General features: G+C 40.8%; 1 protein-coding gene across 4 annotated transcripts in view; it reads right to left on the bottom strand.

Annotated features, from left to right (window-relative positions):
• The window catches only part of SUMF1 (sulfatase modifying factor 1), a 111,072-nt gene that overhangs the window by 53,942 nt on the left and 35,164 nt on the right, over nucleotides 1-21,966 (bottom strand). For all 4 annotated transcript variants that reach the window (XM_021694911.1, XM_044916591.1, XM_021694912.1 and 1 more), the window contains 3 exons: nucleotides 5,963-6,045; nucleotides 4,010-4,132; nucleotides 3,147-3,261 (listed from right to left, as the gene is read on the bottom strand). In XM_021694911.1, coding sequence (XP_021550586.1) covers nucleotides 3,147-3,261; nucleotides 4,010-4,132; nucleotides 5,963-6,045 — 321 coding nt within the window. The remainder of the gene's footprint in view (nucleotides 1-3,146; nucleotides 3,262-4,009; nucleotides 4,133-5,962; nucleotides 6,046-21,966) is intronic.

Genomic DNA, 21,966 nt, shown 5'->3' with positions numbered 1-21,966 from the left:
AGTGAATGAACTGATATGCATTAAAACCAAAACACACTAATAGTTGTATAATAGCAGCTTAGCAAAATGAAAATCCAATTCTTTAGATTCACTGTGGTCAGAATAGTGTGCTCAGTCCAGACCGGAAGTAATAACATACATAAAATACAGGTGAGGATGCCGTTTCACTGCAATCCACCCCATCACTGAAAAGAAATTCCTTCCCTCAAATGACCAGAGCTTGTAGACACAAGAGCAGCTAAGGTGGACATGAGATAATTCTCTGGGAATTTTAGTCCCATTTTGTTGAGTCCCATTTCGAAGATACAGATCTTGTTATGTCTCAGTCAAACACAGGTGGAAGTTGCCTCTGTGGTCTGCTGTTTCTTTTGCTCCAGGTCATGTTTCTCAAATTAGTTCTGGGAGGGCCTCTGGTACCTGTTCTAATTTTGTCTTAGGAACTTCCATGGCAGCTTCTTCAGGTAAGTTCTGTTGAATATATTCCAATATACAGACATCTGCTGCACTCCCAGTTAAATGTTCCAACACTAAACATCTATAAAATGTCCTTATTTCACAGGAACTCTGTGTTTTCTGAAAAGGGGCCCTGACTTAAGGATAAACGACTATTTTCCTTGGAGGCTCAAGTGCTTAAATAGAATATTAAATTCTATAGGAGTAAGCACTGTAAAATATTCATACTGTCCAATCCAGCCTTCTCATGGCCCTTTACTAAAACTTACAGGTGCTTATATAATTTGGTATATCAGAAGCCCACACCTTAGGATTCAAGGCTTGCTGTAGTGGCCCTCCTTCCAACAGCCTAGCATCCAGGAAGGAAATCGAGGCTGCTGAGGCCCCTATCGTGCCAGTCTCTCTTGTGTGTTCACTGCAAAAGAAGGCCGGGTATGGGCCTGACACTCTGTGCCATCCACGTTCAGGTGAGTTGCTGCACACTCCTTACCAGTGTGGAACACTTCAATGGCCACAGTCCTGCTGCATCTACCAACAGCTTTACGGGGGTCTCATGAGCATCCTCACCGAGCACCATAACTGATATTCTGTTTCATCCTGCAGGGCCAGTTCTGCTGACCAAAAGTGGCTCATGAGGCACTGACTGGGCTTCTCACCCATGTAAAGTCTGAGAAAGGGTGAAGCTCCTTTAGTCCCTGAGACCTCGAATCACTCATTTTGCGGAATACAACTATGTGCTTGCAAAAGTACCAGCTATTGGGAAGGAAACTCTGGAGGAACCAACTTTGAGATCAAATGATTAGTCTTTGACTCCATTGGGTAGTGCATCATTTCCCATTGGTTTGTATTGGTTATTTTATCACATGCTTAACACATACATATAGAGTTTCATATGCACACATATGCACCCCTCTACCCATTGGAAGGATACCTATTCTCGTGCAATATATTATTTACATTAATTGCCAAAAAATGAAACTATAATGCTTTAACTACTATAGCTCAAAACATTTTTAGATTTCTGCTAGGTCAAGTGTCTCCTCATTCTTCATCTTTTCAAAAATGTCTTGGTCTTTCTCTCTCACTACTTTATTATTTCAGCCAAAGTTTTAGAGTCATTTGGCCATCTTCCAAATAATGTATCTGGGTTACTTTTTTTTTTTTTTTTTAAGATTTTATTTATTTATTCGACAGAGAGAGATACAGCGAGAGAGGGAACACAAGCAGGGGGAGTGGGAGAGGGAGAAGCAGGCTTCCCGCTGAGCAGGGAGCCCGATGCAGTGTTCAATCCCAGACCCTAGGATCATGACCTGAGCTGAAGGCAGATGCTCAACGACTGAGCCACCCAGACGCCCTTGTGTTACATTTATAAGTAAATTTTGGAAAAATTATTTTTGTGTGAAACAAAAATACAAATATGAAAAAATAATGACAGCTGTTTGAAAGAGTGTTGAAAAAAAAATTATTCTCTGCAAAAACAAACCCAGTAAGGTGCTATTTACCCACTGCAAGATTTCTTTTCTCACTATTAAGAGAAAACAACATGTTTTTAACACTGCTTCATTAGTGTATGATTTTGCCAGCAGAAGAGCAATGAAAGGAACTCTCATACACTTGTGGAAGGAAACAAGCCACATATGCACTCTGGAAAACAGTATATCTCTAAAACCTTTACCAAGAAAGTTTTCTAGTTTTTGACTCATTAATTTCATTGCTGGGAATCCATCTTAAGCAAATCATCAGAGATACAATTTAATATTAATGTACAAGATGCAATATTGTTTAGCAAAAAAACAAAAAAATAAAACAAACAAAAAAAACTGTAAAAACACCCCAACAGATAAAACCTAAATGCGTGACTTTTTAATAAGAGGCAAATAAATTAGGACTCATTCAAATGACAGGTTATCTATCTATTAAAAAACAATATATTTGTGAAAAACTGTTAATGACAGATATAATATTCCTGATATTAAGCAGGGAAAAACAGGATTTTAAGTATTGCATTCAGCGTGACTCTGAAGCAACATGTAAAAAATATGTAGCTGCAAAAAAAATGTACGTATATACATGTATATGTGTGTATATATACATATATATTTATACATTCCATATATATGTGTGTGTGTATATGCATATACATGTATATGTATTTATACATTTCACATATGGGAGTTAAGAGCATGGGCTCTGGAAACAAACTGACCCAGTTCAAATCCCAACTGTGCTGCTTTTCAGCCGTGTAACCTTGGGCAGGTTAGTGCTCACCTGGAAAACGAGGGTAAAGTAAATGGCACCTACCTTACAGAGCTAAATTCACATTAAGTGAGATGAGTCACACAAGCGGCTTACCACCAGGCCTGGCACACGCAAGCACCCACTAACGACTAGTTGTTATTAGCATTGTGAACACAGAAAAGAGTGGGAGGAAAGGTACCAAAATGCTAACAGGGGTCATCTCTGGGGGGGGGTGGCAAAATTCCAGGTCCTTTTAATTTTCCCTTTTGTACTCTTCCTGTTTTCCAAAGTTTCTATAAGTATGACGGAATCAGAAAGAAAACTGGGTTATAAAAAGAACATGTGACTAATCAGTAGGAGCTGCCACGTGCACGAGGGGATGAACGCACGAAGAGGGCAGCAGACTGGTCAGGGCGGGAGCCATGCCTTCCCCCTTCCCAAGTCTCGCTACTCACAGGGGCAGTTCCTCGGAAGCCGTCCTCCCCGGTGTTGGTCACAGGAAACTCGCCCTGCCAAATGTTGGCATAATGCTGGCCTTTCGGCTGCAGTTTGTTGCCCCAGGGGAAAAGTCTGTCAGAAGAGACACAGGCATCAACCTGTCAAACAGGCACAGGCTTCTGGATTAAAGTCAAGAGAAGGAATGCACAGAAAGAGAGAGCATTGCTCACTTGTTCTCAGTGAGCTGTGTTCACATTTCAAATATATAAACAAACAAAGCTTTTAACCAGGACTTCTTTTTTTTTAACTTCCGCACAACTAGCTCGTATCAAATTCACAACAAGCTTCGTGTTTCCCGAGTACTCAAGAGGCCTGAAATAAATCACGTAACTAAGAGAAGGACTTATTGAAGGCTGGGAAAGTAGGCATCATTCTGGACTTATATGGTAGCACAATCAGCCAGCATCACACCACACTTTTTTATAAAGCCTCTGCTATTTTAAGGAGCCTTTCCTAGAAGATGTGACCCAAACATGAATTTTCTGTCTCATGGCTCTAGAAGCAGAGAAATACCACTGCTTCAGGAGATGTCTAAAATAAGAAAATCCTAAAAGCAAGGCAGCCTGCCAAAAGGCTCTGAGGAGGACTATGTAAGAACAGAGGGGCTGAATGCGGGGAGCACTTTGGGGCTGCAGGGAGCCCGCTTCACCAGACACTGGGTGACCCACGCATCAGTGTCTCCTAAGTAAGTCCACAGGGATGAAGAAAGCCTAGGAAGAAAAAGCTGTTATTTTTGTTTAAAATCAACTTTCTAGCCAAAATAAGTTCCCCAGATTTAGAAAAAGGTCCACACACAGGCAAGATAAGACCCTCCGAGTACCTATTTTGCAGGCCTCCTCGACAGCTGTATTCCCACTCAGCTTCTGTGGGCAGACGCTTTCCTGCCCACGTGCAGTAGGCAACAGCATCATTCCAGGAGACGTGGAGGACCGGATGATCAGGCCTGGGAAAGAGCAAAGGCAGAGTGAGGAGGGGCATGGACTGTAACAGGAAAACAGGAACCGGCTCCAGCAAAGCACCCAGAATCCCCCTCAGTTCAGTCTGGGACGCTGAGGTGGTCCTGGTTCCCAACTCAAGCCCCAGCTGTGCCACATCTGTCACCTTCCACCGCAGGTTTCTGACATCCCAGGCTCAAGTGGGCCTTGGAACTAGACTCAACACATTTCTTCACTTGCGGGCAGGCCCGGACCCCCCACAGAATCTCACTTGGTCCGGTGGATGTGGAGATGCACCACGCACATCGCCCTTTCAGGAAGGAGTGCTGCTCCAGCTGCTGGGAGTGCTCCCTCAGAGTTTTCCACAGCTGTGGAGAGCCACCTCAGAACCACCAATGACCACCACAGCCGGCACACAAAGGCCCAGCCGTTTTGGCCCACCACAGCTCCAGCCTATTTACCCCAAAGCCCCCCAAGGGATCAGTGGGCACTTCTTGGACCTGCACTGTAGTCTTGGCTTCTCCCTCTGGCCAGTCCTGCTTCCTCCCCCTCCTCTGCACAGGTTGCTTGGCTTTAAACTTTGTGCCTTTCTACTGCAGATAAGCCAGCTATATTTGCCTCATGCTAGCAGATTCCAAATTACTATTTTCTCTAAGCACATAGAAAGACAAGGAGCGTTGGGGAAAAGTTTGAGAATAAGGGGAAACACACATTCGCATAGCACTAGAGAGCTTTAATTCGCTGTTCATGCTTTTTCAAGCGGACTACACGTTCCTAGTCCATTCCTGAAACATCTTCGAATTCCCTAGAGCAATTCCACCATGACTTTCATTTATTCTTTCAACAAATGTTTATTGAGTACCTGTTATGTGTCAGTAACTGTTTTCAGCAATGATCAGAGATGCACTTTTCTAAGAAAATGGACTCAGTCAGTGGATAAAATACATTCCCCTCTAGGTTTTCCTTCTGCCTCAGCTTTTTCTTCTATTAAATTCATGAAAGAAAATGTCACTTGGGAGCTAAGAGGCCTGGTCGACATGAGGTACCCAAGAATCCTAGGACTGCCTGTCTCACAGTCTGTTGCCACCACAAAGGCTGCCAGCTTGGGCTTTGCAAGGTTTCTGTCCTTTGTCAAGGGACCACAGCCCCAAAGCTGAACCTCACGTTCACTCGGCTCCCTGGCAGCGAGCGCAGTAACCAGCAATGTTGTCAAAAATAGAGGCTCAAAACTCCCATCTGAAAAAGTGGGTTAGGAGAACAGTTTTCTTGGGCTGTCGAGATGCTGAGTCCTGACCCAACCTTTCTCCATCTCTGGGGCTTAAAGTGCTTGCTACTCTATTTTTGTTTGAGATCATTATTTCCTTGCCACCCTGGAGACTTGCTGACCGACTTGCAGCTCTGTGGTTTTTCAGTCAGATGGTGGCTTCAAATTATGTCAGTCCAGGACTGGAGATAACAAGAATCCTATACCCAAGGCTGGAGCTTCCACAGTGACCACCTGGCCAGACACAACTACTTATCCATAAGACAGATCGTCTTCTTCCTCATAGTGACCCGCTCACGAGAGAGAGCAAATAGGTTGCAAAGATTAAATATGTCAAGAGATTTGTAATAGGCCTGTCAAAGGGAGAAAAAAATCTGCAACGGCAACTCTTTGACAGGCCAAATGAGGAAGGAAGAAGCCACTTAGTAAGAGCCTTCTGTGAGTTAGGGTCTTCACATACGTTATTTCCTGCTATTTTATTTTCCTACCAACCAATTAGAATTTGTCATTCTCACTCTTTGGAATCTATTTGGCAATTAAACATGTCCACTGGGAAAAGAACCACCAGCCTCACCTGCGTAGAACAGTAGAGTCAGGCCCTTCTGGGTGTCTCCAGTTAGCGCCTTTAACAGGTAACCACCAGGGAGCAGCTGCAACCTCAAAGCAACCCAAAAAAGCTGAGGTTAGCTATGATGACCCTAGAAAAACACTGACTCAGTATGTACAGGAAAAAAAAAAAATCTCATGATCTTCAACTTCCATTTCAGTTACCAAACACTTTTACCAGAATATCAAAAATAAAGATTTATATGTAAGTAAATCTTCAATGAAAGAGTATTCTTTCATATCATAAAGCACCACAATGACTAAATAGATATATGTTTAAATGTTATCTCCAAGAAGTTTTATTTTTTAAGGATTTATTTATTTATCTTAGAGCAGAGGAGGGGAGAGGGAAAGGGAGAGAAAGGATCTCCAGCAGACTCCCCTATGAGTGCAGAGCCCTACATGGGGCTCAATCTCGTGACCCTCACATCACGACCTGGGCCGAAATCAGGACTTGAGACAATCAACCCCAGCTGAGCCACCCAGGCACCCCTCCAAGAATTTTTAAAACATGCAGTGCTAGCTAATCCACTATAATCTCTAAGAAGTGAGAGACAGGTTGTACTGCTCCTATTTAAAAGATGGGGAAACAGAGTTAACCTTACAATTAAGTGCTGGGCTGAAGATCAACTAAGGTGGTCAGATACCAAGCTGAAGCACAGGGTAAAAAGCTGGAGTGTGTTTTCAAAAGACCCTCGTTCAATTTCTAGCCCAACATCAGCTGTGTAGCCCTGACCAAGTACACTGCTTGTCTGGCTCCTGAGAGTCCTCATCTGTGAAATGGGAGCAGGACTCCTGCCTCACCTACCTCAGACTACAGAAGAGGTTGAATTCAACAGGACTGGGAAGTGCTCAGCCAAATGTTCCCAGGACCTTAACTCCTACTTACAGTTCTAGTAACCCAAATAACACGAGCAAGTGGCCCTCATTTAGTGACTGGTTAAGAACTTGGCTTTGGAGCCAGTCAAAACAAGATTTACATCACTCACGGTGTGAACCTTGGCAACCTACTGAACCTCCCCAGGTCTGTTTTCTCATGTTTAGATGGAGATCATAACAATAGCCACCTCATGGGTTATGACAAGGAAGAAATATACATAAAGGGCTGACAAGTATACCTAGCACTAGCAAGCACACAGTAAAGAGAACTACTCTCAACCATGGCTTCATGACAGGAGAGCCATAAAAAAATCATCATCGCTGTAGCTAATACTAACTAAAGAAGAGAAATTTGCAAATGACTCTTCTAATATCTACTACAGTAGACTCAAGGTTATCCCCATGACAATGCTACTGTCAATCATTTGCATCCTGATGAGCTGGGTTGAATGGAAGAAAAGGGGGATGGTGTTCCTGCTAACAATTACAGCAATCACTGAAAACACCAAACTCTATTCTTGTTCTTCTCTTTACATCAGTACAATCAAAACATTCATGGTATTCCAATCACAATTTGATGGGAAAAAACAAATTCTCTTATAGTTCAACGAAAAGAGGCATAATGTCCTTAAGGACGCCACTGCAAGGTGTTCTATTTTTCAGAGTCCAAGAGAGGAAAAAGGCACAGCTTATTTCTATTTCATCCGGGGATTTTCTCACTGACTAGACTGCTGGATGTTTAGGGCCCAGTGACAGGTAATTCATTCCATGCCAAGGGAAAATGTGCATAGAAAGCCCAGGTTATCTCACTCTTGTGTTTCAGTATCTTCAGATCACTCACCCAACCCCAACCCTCCCCAACACTTATCAGATGGGCCACCAGAAGGTTCTAATGTCTTAAAATAATAAAAGAACTAAAGACAAATATGGCAAAATGTTAACCTTTGTTAAATCCGGGTGGTAGAAAGTAGAAAGCCTGTTTTTCTTATACACTTTGTGTTTTGAAACATTTCATCAGTAGCAATTTAAAAAAAAAAAAAACTGATTTATCAATCTCTTCTACTACTGATGGGCATTTGGGTGTGTTCCAGTTTGGGGCTATGACAAATAGTGCTTACTTCTATGAACATCCTTAGGAGCTCATGACTTTTAGCAAGTATAAACATGCATTTCTGTTGACTGTACGCCATGGAGTGGAAATGCTGAATCACAGGGTCTGCATGGAACAGTTGTAGTGAAGATGGCCAAACACGAGCTTTAATGGCCCATGTGTTCCAAGGTTTCCTACCCCTTCTTCAGGGGGGACCTTACATGGAGCTGGATGATGTAAAGCAGACCCCGGTGGGGCTGCTCCAGCGGCCTCCCTTTTCCTCTCCTCTTCCCCTCAATTCACTCTGGTTACAAATATTTGCTGAGTACTCACTATCTGCCAGCCACTGAGTCTGATTCCTAAAAGAGATCTTCAACTCCCGGGAATCCATAGAGTATGATTTAAAACAGTATATTGATAGTGTTTAAATTATTTATTTTACATATTTATCTTACATGGTTAATTGCACAAAGTTGGGAACAAAATACGGAGCTAGTCACTTCATTTTCCTTCAAAAATGTCTACAAAACTCCAATTGGTGGGTGTAGGTACCACCTTACACATGCTAGTGCTATAGTTCTGGCTCAGTTTCCTCCCCACTACACATACACACTTTCTCTCATTTTAGATATCTGCTTTCATTTCTCCCAGGATTCCTCTTTTCTGAAATCTTTCACATGATCTTAACAACCCATCCCAAACAGACCACCAGCTTACATGACTTGAAGTTATGGGGCTACACAATGATCAACAATCTCAGTGATGTGTGCAGTGAGACAGGACAAACAGACTGGCTCGAGATCGGGGGCGGGGGGGGGGACACACCGCAGTAACACTGTCCTTGTCCAAAGGCCACAACCTAGTTTCTCTCCAAGATATTAAGACCTGAAGTAAGTATGCAAAAGATATATCTACAGTATTATATTATTTCTAATTAAAAATTACAAAATAACCCATCCTTGGCATCCCTCCTTCCAAAGGAATACTATACAGTTATCAAAAGACACTCCAAAGTGGAAATAATGTATATAATATGTAATGAAGATAACCTATAGAATAGAATACGTATTTGATTCTGGTTCTGTAAAATATATGCACATGAATGTATGGTAGTATACTCAGAAGGAAAAAGCTTGGAAGAATATACTTGCACTTACAGGAGTCAAGACTAGGGGAGTAATATACTTTTTAAGATTGACCGTATATTAGTATAATAAGAGTTCTCATCTTCATAACTACTGACATATTAGGCCAAATAATTCCCTGTCTCAAGGGGCTGTCTTGTGCACTGTACAATGTTTAGTAGCATCCCTGACGTCTTCCCAGTAGACACCAGTAGCACCATCCCCCACCTAACTGCAGCAGCCAAAAGTGTCTCCAGACATTGCCAAATGCAGAATAACCACTGCACTATGATAATCAGGAAAAAAAAAAGACCGTCTTTCTTAAATGTTAATATATAGTTCATAGAGGCATAGTGGTAAGCACATCCAAGCCTAGAACCAGGCTACCTGAGCCTGAAAAACAGTACCACCTTTTACAAGCTGCATGATCTTGGGCTTCTTAGTTAACCTTTCTAGATCTGTTTCCTCATCTGTAAAAAATGGGACACTAACACTTCTCTCTACCTCCCTGAGTTGTTGTGAGGATTAAATAAGGAAATACACATAAAGAGCTTAGAACAGTACCTGACACAAAATAAGAATATTACTATTATTTATGTTATTGCATGTTGCAATATTCTCTTAGAACTTTCAAAGAACATACATTCTAATCAGTGAAAATCTGTCCCCTAATACTTCTTCAGCATGGGCCCCAGTCAACCCTTGGCTCACCCTTTTCAGAAGAAAGATAGGCTGAGAAAAGTATTAGAACGTCTGTCATTTCCAAAGAATTGTCAAGAAGAGTGTATAGTTGTCATCTTCCATCACAATCATGACGTGAGCACCATCTACACATAAACTAACCCACCACATAACTACACATAACTAACTACACATAAACTAAGCAGCACCACAGAGTGGGACAGGGGAAGGGTGTGAGGGGTGTAGCAGATGCCAGAGGAATCCACATTCACCAAACACTAAACCAGACAAAGCTTTGGGACCTGTATACCACATGCCTGTCTGTGAAGAAGACCATAAGTCCCCACTGTAATGATCAGACAACCAGTCAGGAACTATTTCCCCATCTGACACATGATGAAAAAAAAAAAAATAGGTAATCAAAGTCACCCCACAAGAGGACTGCTGCGATCAGAGGTAGGACATCATTCATCCTGGGAATCAGCCCTTAGGAAAGCCAGGATGTTTCCCAGCCCAATTTATGGCACATCCCATCCAATGTCACCAGGTGCCTGCCTTTTCCAAATGTCACTGTTAACGCTATGTTTTTAAAAACTTGTTCTTAAACTCCTGGTTAGTGTCTTGAAAATAAATGCTATCCTACTATGTTTAGGAACTTATGAAATAAAATAACTTTTGAGAGTCACATATGAGCCAGCGAATCAGGGTCATACTGCAAATCAGGATAGCTCTAGTTCCTTGGCTTTAACAGGACGAGTCTTCCAGTGTGCTGCCTGAGAGTGGACTGGCGTCTATGATAAGCCTCATCCTACAAAGAGAACATTTTTTTTTTTAATGTGGCTGCCCACCTACACATTTTCTATTCAACTGAGACAATTCCAGAGTTACAGCACTCTCATATTCAGGGGGAAAAGGACTTTAACTTGACCTATTTCTAGTCAACCATCTCCATAGCAACTGTCTTGGGTTTTAAGCTGAAACAGCTGTACCAGACAGCCAGTGGCCAATTACAATGTAAATAGGATCCATGTGAGTATTGATGTCCCCTTGAGAAATGGACTTCTCAGAGCAAAGACGGCTTTTCTCACCTCTCCCTTGGGGACATAACCAGACTTGTAGTAACAGTTTAACGAAGAGAAATGGAGAATATATCAAAGGTATCTTTATTCTTGCCAGAGGTGGTAAATTATGCTTCTTATACACACGCAGCCTAGAATAAAGTCGGCACAGGAGAAAGATAGAGCACTGTGTAATTATGCATATTCAAGCGTAAAGATGTCAAGTTCACAACTTCACAACTGTTCTCTTAAAAATTAAACGCATTTAGATAAGCAAATGAAAAAGATGGACGTTTCTTGAAACATAGTATAAACATGACAGTTACCCCTATAAAAACAGCCTGGGAGAATTTTCAATTGGCACCGGTGAACAATGAGAAAGTACAGATCTGTTCAAATTCATGAGGTGTAAATAAAACTGGAGGAGAATTCAGCAGCTGAAGGAATCAAATGGAGTAGAAAGCGCAAAGTGAGTAAAAACTCTCTTCCTTCAGCACCCAATACAAATGTGTAAAGTAAAGAACCAGGCTTGAATAAAGAGTGCAAAGAAATTCATCATTAAAATAGATAGGTAGTCAAGTCTGACAGCTTATTTTAAATTAAATCCTAAATTAGGTACCTTCACTACTTAATAGAATTTGTGTGAGAGAAAAATGCATGCTTTTTCAAATAGAGTACAAATATTTATGAAACTTAAAACATAACTGAAAATTTTCAGTAACTTTTTGCTTCAGTTCTTAGTGAAATTCCTCATGCTAGGATACACTGAATTCCCATATGGCATCAATCAGTATACTCCAAACATTCATTACACGTCCTTAAGAGAGGAGTGGATACTCTACGCATAGTCATTCATTATACATAATGAGCAAAAAATGGTCCAAGGAATCTTTGGGCTCAAAGAACCCTTAACAGTGATCTAGTTTACTCGTTGTCAATTGTATACGGAAAGTTGATTTGGGAGTTTCTTCAGTGAAATAAAGAATAGAAAAGGACTTTTTGTAAAAATACTTTTTTACTTCTTTAGGCAAAGAGGTGACCATGTAAATCGATATAACCTATCTTCAAAGCAATCTGACAATACTCATCAAGAGGCCACATCACATGCATACACAGCGAGGAGACTGACTGAGTCCCTTGTTTGTACATCCATATGAAGGACTAGAACAGTCATTAAAAATTATATGCGGGGGGGTGGGCACCTGGGTGGCTCAGTTGTTAAGTGTCTGCCTTTGGCTTAGGTCATGATCCCAGCCCCACATCGGGCTCCCCACTGAGCAGGGAGCCTGCTTCTCCCTCTCCCTCTGTCTGCTGCTCCCCCTGCTTGTGCTCTCTCTCTCTGTGTCAAATAAATAAATAAATAAAATCTTTAAAAAAAATTATATGCAGGAAAAATGTAATTGCGTGGATAAATGTTTGCCCGTCACAAAAAGTGAGAAAAGCCACTTACAGGCATGTGTGTACAAGTCTACTTAAAAATAAGTTTTCATGTAGACACACAAACACTCACACCCCAAGAAAAGATTAGTTAGTACACATACTGAAATGTCTGCAATGGTTATTTCTGGGCGGTGAGATTATGGGTGATATTTAATGTTCTTCTGTGGGTACCATTTTTAATATCTAAATTATCTACACTGAACATACTTTTTCAGATTTTCTAAGTTTTTTCTTTTAGTAGAGCTAAGAGACTTAAATTTACATTGAAAAAACAAAAATAAGCAATATTGAAAGTATTTGTTAATTAAAAATTACTTATATTCACTGTCCTACTGCAAACTTAATTTTTAAATTCATCTTCTAGTTTCATCAATAAGCATACACATTTTAACATATTTTTTCCAGGGGCGTGTGGGTGGCTCAGAGGTTTAAGCATCTGCCTTCAGCTCAGGTCATGATCCCAGGGTCCTGAGATTGAGCCCCACATCGGGCTCCCTGCTTAGTGAGGAGCCTGCTTCTCCCTCTGCCCCTACCCTCACTTGTGCTTTCTCTCTCACAAAAATAAATAAAATTTAAAAAAAAAAAAACATATTTTTTCCAAATATATATTGATCATTTTCATTATTTTTACTAAAGACTTCCCTATGTTTTATCTGACTTCAGAACAAACATTTTTAGTGGCTACACACAATATTTCATCATGTTGATATATCATATTTACCAAATAATCTCCTAACATTGAACCACTCAGGTTATATTAAACTTTGTTGTTTTGTGTGTGTGTGGCTATTATAGATAAAAATACAGTGAACATCTTCAAACACCTTCACTTACATTTTTTATTTTTTGCTTCTGCTAAATTTCCAGAAGTGGTACCTAAGAGTATGTCTCTATAAGCTCTTGCTAAAACTCATTTTCAAAAATCCACAGTATATTTTTAAAAATCTATAACATTAATAGATTTTGTGGCTAATTTCCCTCAGGAAAGAGGGCTAGGCATATGTAAAAGCTCATGGCACTCCAGAGCATGGTATTTATTATAATTCTTTACAAGGAGACTCCATTTAGGCCCCTTAAATTGCTAGTGGCTTACTTAGATCTTTTTCAATGTATAAAACAGGGAAATTTCATAAAGTCTGAATGCCATTTGATTGATTTTGTACTTTTTCCTTCATGCCTTACAAGCTGTGAAGCTTCTGAGAATAAAGGGCAAAAAGAAGACAGAATATAGTAAAAGCATCCTAAGAATGGGAAATTCTCTCACACAGGTTATTTCGGAGGGAAATCAGAATACGAATAATCCCACCTATTTTTGGTAAAAGAGAAGAAAAAGAGGAGAGTCATCACCCCAGAGAGCAGCATGACAAAGGGGACAAGGACTCTTGCTGCAAAGGCAGCCCAGGTGCACAGTCAGAGATGATCTACTTCCCAACTAGTCCAGCAACAGGCATCTGCAGAGGGTCACGTAGCATGATGGTTCAACTGCTGCCCCTTGAAACTAGAGGCTGACACTGAACTAGCCCATCTCAGCCTAGGGCTGCAGGAGACAGAACAAATTCTGAAGACTCCACAGGGCTGACTTCTTCAGGTCACCAGCCTGACATGAGCATTTCACCCGGCAGGTGGACACTGTGCCAGTGGCAGGATGGTGACTGATGATTCTCCATGCGGTGACAGCTCACAGAGTAGGAAACATTTGCATTTTTTTTTTTTTAACAATACTGTGTATCTTGCAAAGCTCTGCAGGAGCTGGTAAAACAAACATAGGCTTGGCAGGGAGTGGAAACCTGGCTCTAACACTCAAGTATGCCAGGCTTCCCCAGTATGGCTGCATGCTTAACGCAGGTCTGCTTACAATGTTGCATAGTTTTAAAGGTGGGATGGATCTGGGAGGCTATCTATTTAAACTTCCTCACTTTACAGATGAAAAAATGAGCCCCTGGGGCACCTGGATGGCTCAGTTGGTTAAGTGTCTGCCTTCAGGTCAGGTCATGATTCCAGGGTCCCAGGATCAAGCCCCGCATCAGGCTCCCTGCTCGGCAGGGAGTCCGCTTCTCCCTCCCCCTCTGCCCTTCCCCCTGCTCGTTCATGTTCTCTCTCTCTCTCTCTAATAAATAAAATAAAATCTTTAAAAAAAGAAAAGAAAAAATTAGCCCTGAAAAGTGGCAGGCAGAGCCAGAAAAAGAACCTACAACTGCAGATTTTCAATTCAAAACTCTTTTCCACTATCCAAGCATTTCCCAACAGCTGTTTCCTAACAGTTTACGACAAGATGTTGGTAGGTAAAGGGGGAGTCATTGGTGGAGAGTTTCCACAGTCACAGCAGTCTAAGTGGTCAGGAAGCCACTGGGTTAATCAAGTTAAACTAGTTTTTCTTTTTTTTTAATTGCAGAACTTTTCAAAATCTTTAAACTATAACATGTGGTTAAGTTTTGAATAGGATGTACAGTATGCACTGAGCCAAGCAGTTCGCCAAGTGCTTAGTGGGTTCCAGTCCTGCCTCTCTAATTACTAGCTCTGTGACATTGGGCAAGTTACTGAACCTCTCTGAGCCTTGGTTTCCTCAATCAGTAAAATGAACACACTAAGAAAACTCATCAAATAGGCTTGCTGTGTGGATTAAGCGTAATAAACGGTAAAGAGATACATATTCTTATGTGTATGTGGGTGTCAGTACATTACTAGAAATCTAAAAAAACCAATTCACAATGCCATTCATTCATTCATTCATTCATTCAACAAACATTTCATGAACATCTGCCCTATGCCAGCCCTGTGCTAGGCCCTGGGGGTGCAGGAGCAAAACATAAAATCTGGGGATGAAGACAAACAAATGAGTAGATGATTTTAAGACCGCATTAAGTACCGTGACCAGAAGGAGCTCAGTGAGCTATGGGAGCCCAAGGAGGGGCACCCAACGACAGTCAGGGGGTGCTAACTCTACAAATGCTTCCCATAGGAGGTGAGAAGGAAGAGCAAGTGAAGCAGGGCAGGAATGGGGAGGACATCCCACACAGGAGGCTGCCTGTATTATAAGTGCACTCCACTTAATCAGAAAAGTTGGGCATCAATACTTTTTGTTAAATGAAACACACCAAAGATCTTCCAAACCTTAGATCTGAAGGGATGCCAAGAGGTCCCTTGGTTTCAACTTACACCCAAACGCATCTTTTCTACAGTATCCCTAGGATGAACAGGTAAGGCAGGACTGCCCTCACGTGACCAGGGCAGTCCAGATTTACACCTGTTATCTAGCATAATTAACAGCATCCCATTTCACTCTCAAAAGATTTGGACAATAAATTACATGGTCACTCTACCAATAGATGGTCTCCCTGTCTCAGCTTGAACAATTTGGGTGACCCATATCACTTCCTTGCAGGCAGTCCCTCATGTCCAGATCATTCTAATAAATAGAAGGTTCCCAATCAAAGGCTAAAATGAAATGTTTCCCAGAGACCTTCTAACTGCTGGCACTCATTAGGCTCCCAAGGATCACATGGAATAAATCAAATTCCTTTCAGATCACCTTTCAGACGTTTGTAGAAAAATTATAATTCACTCAACTCTGTCTTCCCTAGGTTCATTTATTCAACCTTTTCCGGGCTCTACCATCTCAAAGGGAATCACCACCTCCCCAGCTGCTCAGGCCAAAACCTAGTAGTCATACTTGAGTCCTTCCTCTCCTTTTCCCCTTATGGGATCAGATGTACTTCCAAATATCAAACCACTTTTAGCATCTCTACTCCTACCATCCTACTCCATTGCCCAAACAAGTCTCACCAACTATGACAAAACCTATGCAGAAGCCAGAGCGAGCTCTTTAAAATGTTCCCTAGGTCCAACAGCTTCTCACTGAACTTAAGAAGTTCTCTGAAGCTACAAAGCCCTACGTAATCCAACTGCTGCCTACTTTTCCGACCTAACCGTCACCCCCGCCCTGCCCCCGTTACAATCCAGCTTTTCTTTCTTTTTTTTTTTTAATTTATTTGACAGAGAGAGACACAGGTAGAGAGGGAATACAAGCAGGGGGAGTGGGAGAGGGAGAAGCAGGCTTCCTGCCGAACAGGGAGCCCGATGTGGGGCTCGATCCCAGGACCCTGGGACCATGACCCGAGCTGAAGGCAGACACTTATAACTGAGCCCCCCAGGTACCCCCACAGTCCCGCTTTTCATCACTCCCTCATTACTGGTCATGCTGGCTCCTACTCCTCATCTAGGTTTCACCTCAAGTGTCATTGGAGCCACCCAGACCCCACATAAAAGAGCCAAAAGAACCCAACCACACTACACTGCAGTCACTTTCTATCCTGTTACTCTGCTTTATTTTATTCACAAGCCATTAGCATAGTCAGTTGAAAGTTCACTTGTTCAGAGTCTTATAGAGTTATAATCTCCAAGAGACTGAGGACTTATACCTGGTTCCCTGTTGTATCCATAGCACTTAGAACACTGCCTGGCCCATAGCACATGCAAGATAAGTATTTGTTTAATGAATAAATTCACCTGTTCCTGAGGTTTCCATGTCTTCCAAACCCTCCCCGCTTTGGGTGACCATCTTCTGGATAAATACTGATTTTAGATACAGTCTTTCAGTGGGATATCTATCTGTAAAGAGAGAGAGACTCAGCTCCTGGCTTATGAGTTTTACACAGTGGGAAAGGTCCTAGGCTGGTCCTCAGGTACTAAAAGGTCAGTGCCACCCTCAACATTATCTAGAACTGAGGCAAGCCATTTCCCCTCCTGGGCCATGTGCCTCATCTATAAGAGGAAGGTTTTTTTTTTTGCCAGATGTCTTTGAAAGTTCCATTGATTCTAAATTCTCATTTTTGCATAAGTTTTTCTTAAAGCTGGATATCTCCTGGGCATGACTCCCCTACTCAATAGTCAATCTTTGTCTCACTTCACAGGTTTACAATGCAAACACCAATATTTGGGAGGTATGGGACATCAAAATCATTATTACTTCTTCATCCATGTCAGATCTCAAAAGACCTATGACTTGACAAGAAACTTAAGGACCCCTTAAAGAGACATATCAAATCTGAGCCTCTGGAACGCCAGCATGCCTCAAATTCATGCTCATTCTGATCAGGTGCCTTACTTTGGAAGAAGTTGGGAAAAAACTGGGCCCTGTTATCCTGTTATGTTGGGTTCTCACCTTCCAGGATTATCAAGCTTTGCTTCCTGAGCCTACACCACACTGACTCCTAAATCAGACAGACAACTATTCTTTTCAAAAACAGACACAAAATACAGTTGTGTGACTATGTTTTCTTCTTATCTTATCCAATCAGCCAGGCCTGGGCTGCCCTTCCCAAATAACTCAGTTACAGTGAACCTACCTCAACCCTGATTGACTAAACCAGTGTTCTCTTGCCAAGGAAAAGCGACTTTCCAACATGAGACAGTTCATACCAGGTCTGAGCCCTGTAGCTTTCAAAAACTAAATGATCCAACAGATGATACCCAAATGGCATCTTTCTTTTTTTTTTTTTTTGACAGATACTTATCGCTTATTAAGTGACAGTTACTATGCTGGGAATATAGTGGTAGAGTGCATTCTCTCCCACCATCACAAAACATACCTGGGAAAGGGAAAGGCCTTCAACAAATACCTACACAAGTAATTATAAGTAAAATAAATGACATAAAGAGAAAGCACAAGAAGCCACAAGAGCAAATAAATAGAACAACCTAAATCTGGAATGTGTGACAAAAGACCACTCAGCATTTCAAATGGATTTCTCAGAGTAAACATAGCTAAAACCAGACCATACAAAGCAAAAAGTTGAGTGGCCAGTGCATAAGAATATAGTAGGTCCTTCACCCAATGCTTTGTTCTAGTTGATCCCAAAACAAGTTCTTCCACATCTGCAAGGTTTCCCTTAAATGTCTCTTCCACACACAGGCCTTCTCCCGTGATCAACCTAACAAACGCAGCTCTCCAGGCACCTCCCCTAACTCCTCCCCAGCACCCCTCACCAGAGCACCTGCCAATGCCCTTCCTAATTCATTTCTCAATGTTATTTCATGCTACCTCCAGGGCACTCCAGGATGGTATAGATCTCATATACTCTTATTTTTTTTGATAATTTTAAAAGATGATGTGTGTGTTTCCATTTTTATTTCTCTAAAACATTTGATATAAAAAACTCATAAATCAGAGAAAACATCAAATTTTGGTTTATCACATCCCTTAAACTCTGAGCACCTAAAGGGCAGGGGGAGGGCTATCTTTCATCTCTGTATTCTCAGGAATAACACAATATCTAGAAGACAGTAGGACATTTTTGATTGTTTGCTAAACAAACATTTTACACCAGAAAGTAAACTTTCAAACAGGGGGAGGGAGACTCATTTCCATCACTGGAAGAAGTCAAAGAACACACCCCAGGGCTAATGGCAGATAATCAAGGAGGCATGAATCCAAACAACTCAAACAATATGTGCCTGTATATACTCAGAAGAATTAAAAGCAGGGACTCAGACACTTGCACGCCAATGTGCATGGCAGCATTATTCACAAAAGCCAAAACAGCAATTAGATGTTAAATAGCTGGAAACGATACAAATGTCCATTAACAGATGAATGGATAAAGAAAATGTGGTCTATAGAAACAAAGGAATATTATTCAGCCTTAAAAAGAAACGAAATCTGATACATGCTGTAACATAAATGAACCTTGAAGACATTTTGCGAAGTAATGTTAGCCAGACACAAAAGGACACTTCCATGAGGCACCTAGAAGAAATTTATAGAGACACAAAGTACGATCAAGGTTACCAAGGGATGGAGGGAAGGGAGAATGGGAAGTTATTGTTTCCTGGGTAGAGAGTTTCTGTTTGGGATGGTGAACAAACTCTGGAAATGTATAGTGATGATGACTGCACAACATTGGGAATGGACTCAATGCCAATAAACTGTATGTGTTAAAATGTTAAATTTTATGTTTTTGTATATTTTACCCTCGCACAAAAAAAAGGGGGGGGGAATGTCACTGATATTCCTCCAGCCAAGGACTCTGAGATAATCCAAGAGGATTGTTTATTCCACAATAGCAAATCCTTTCAAAATATCATTGCAACTTGGCAGAATGCTATAAACAGTATTATCAAATCTTAAAAATGGGCAACAGTAAAGCAAAGGAAAGAAAATTTAACTCAATTTTCAATTAGAGATAGTGCACTGGAAGAAGCCAGCATAATGACATTTACTAAAAGACTTTTTTATGTGCTAAGTGCTGTATTAGATGGTTCTTCATACATTACTTAATTTGGTCTTTACAATACTCTACTAGGTAGGCATTATTACCCCCACAAGAAATTGATTAAAACAAGCAAAATGCTAGTTACAGTGAAGGAAAAAAAAAAAAAATAACCACAGCATTGTGCTGGCATAAAAGGAATGAACAAACAAAACTACAAAATCAACACTAGCAGTAGGCAAGACAAAACTTGTGATCTATACCTACCACATTACCAGATTGATTGCCTTAAAAAAAAAAAAAGTCAACATTCTCCTGAGAATTATAACAAGACCTGAAACTCAATAATGAAGGGAAAAGAAACTGAACCAGTACCAAAGCCAAGATAACCCAGATGTTGGAATTATCAACGATTTTAAAGCAGCTATTATAACCATCAGCTATGAAGTAAAGGTGATATTCTTAAAATGAATAGAAAGATAGGATTCTCAGCAGAGAAACGCAAACTATATTTTAAAAAGAAACTTTAGAATTGCAAAATACAGTATCTAAAATTAAAAAGCTCAGTGGATAGGCTCAAGAGCAGAATGAAAACAGAAAAAAGAGGGAACTTGAAGACACAGCAATAGAAAGTACAGAGCCTGAAGAACAGAGAGAAAAAACCATTTTAAAACAATGAACAAAGCCTCAGGAACCCGTAGGATAATATCTGACACTCATGCAATGGAGTCCTAAAAAGACAGGAGACGTGAATGCTGAAAAAAATATTTGGCATAATGGCTGAAAACTCCCCAAATGTGGTTAAAGACATAAATTCACAGACACAAGAACCTCAACAAATAGGATAATCTCTAATCTCTAAGAAAACAATGTCCTAATGTCCAAATCATAATCAAACTACAAAAGACAAGATTTTTTAAAGTCTTGAAAGAAGCCAGAAATAGTAACACCAATATGTAGAAGAGAACAGTGATTCAAAAGGCTGAAACCATGTGACCAGAAAAGAATGAAACTACATTTTCAAAGTGATGAAAGAAAAGAAGTGCCAGGGCGCCTGGGTGGCTCAGTCGGTTGAGCGACTGCCTTCGGCTCAGGTCATGATCCTGGAGTCCCGGGATCGAGTCCCGCATCGGGCTCCCTGCTCGGCAGGGAGTCTGCTTCTCCCTCTGACCCTCCCCCCTCTCATGTGCTCTCTCTCATCCTCTCTCTCTCAAATAAATAAATAAAATCTTTAAAAAAAAAAAAGAAAGGAATTGAGAGGACATCAGCACAGAGATAAATATTCAAAGGGATGTTACAGCTGAGATTACCTAGGAGTGACTGTAGACTGCAGAGACAGAAGAGGCGCTAGGGGGCGCCTGGGTGGCTCAGTCAGTTAAGCGACTGCCTTCCGCTCAGGTCATGATCCTGGAGTCCCGGGATCGAGTCCCAGGATCAAGTCCCACATCGGGCTCCCTGCTCGGCAGGGAGTCTGCTTCTCCCTCTCCCGCTACCCCCTCTTGTGCTCTTTCTCTCTCTCACTCTCTCTCTCAAGTAAATAAAATCTTAAAAAAAAAAAGAAAAGAAAAGAAGTGCCAGTGCACAGCTCTGTATTCAGGGAAAATAGCCTTCAGGAATGAAGGGGAAGTAAAAACATTCTCAGATGAGGAAAACTAAGAGAATTCATGGATATAAGACTTGTTCTCAAACAAATGCTAAAGGAAGTTATTTAGGCTGAAAGGAAATGATACCTGACGAAAACAGGAAACTTCTGGAATGAAGTGCAACAGAAATGGTTTGGGTACGTATAATATATTTCTTCTTTAAATTAAAAATATATGTCTGTGTGTGTGTGTGTGTGTGAATGTCACAAGCAAAAATTGTAACATCATCTCAAGTCTTTTCCAAGCATGTAGATGTACGACATATGACAACTATAGCATAGGGATAAAGGAACCTATATGGTTATAAGGCACTTATATTTACTTGAAGTATTAAAATATTAACTCTCGTGATAGACTACGAGAAGTTAGGTACACATATGGTAATCTTTATGGCAACTACTAATAATACCAAAGGTAGAGCCAAAAGCAACAAATTAAAATGAAATATATAAATGGAATACACATCTATATGTTCAAAAGTGGGTTTAAGAGACATGGATTAATAATATCTAAGCACTGGAGGAAGAGAAAAAATTAGAATGAAATAGTGGATATCAGTAATACATAAGTTGGATGGGGATGATTAGAGCAAGGTCCTAGTATTATACAGCAGAAACATTAAGGGACTAAAATTTAGACTTTAAATATGAGCATTAAAATAGATAGTTTAACTAGTAAATGAAGAGACATACAATATCTAACTTCTAAGGAGACAAGTGAAGTTGGGATAAGGAAGAAATAGAAAAATATGCAAGAAATTGAAGAAAAAACAGGATAGAGACAAAGCAAATAAAATGGTAGAAATAAAGCCAAATATATCAGTAATCATAATAAATTACATATAAACAT

Source organism: Neomonachus schauinslandi, chromosome 1, assembly GCF_002201575.2.
Source record: "Neomonachus schauinslandi chromosome 1, ASM220157v2, whole genome shotgun sequence".
NCBI lineage: Eukaryota > Metazoa > Chordata > Mammalia > Carnivora > Phocidae > Neomonachus > Neomonachus schauinslandi.
The sequence above is the reverse complement of the archived record's forward strand: the minus strand, read 5'-3'. Positions and strand labels throughout refer to the sequence as shown.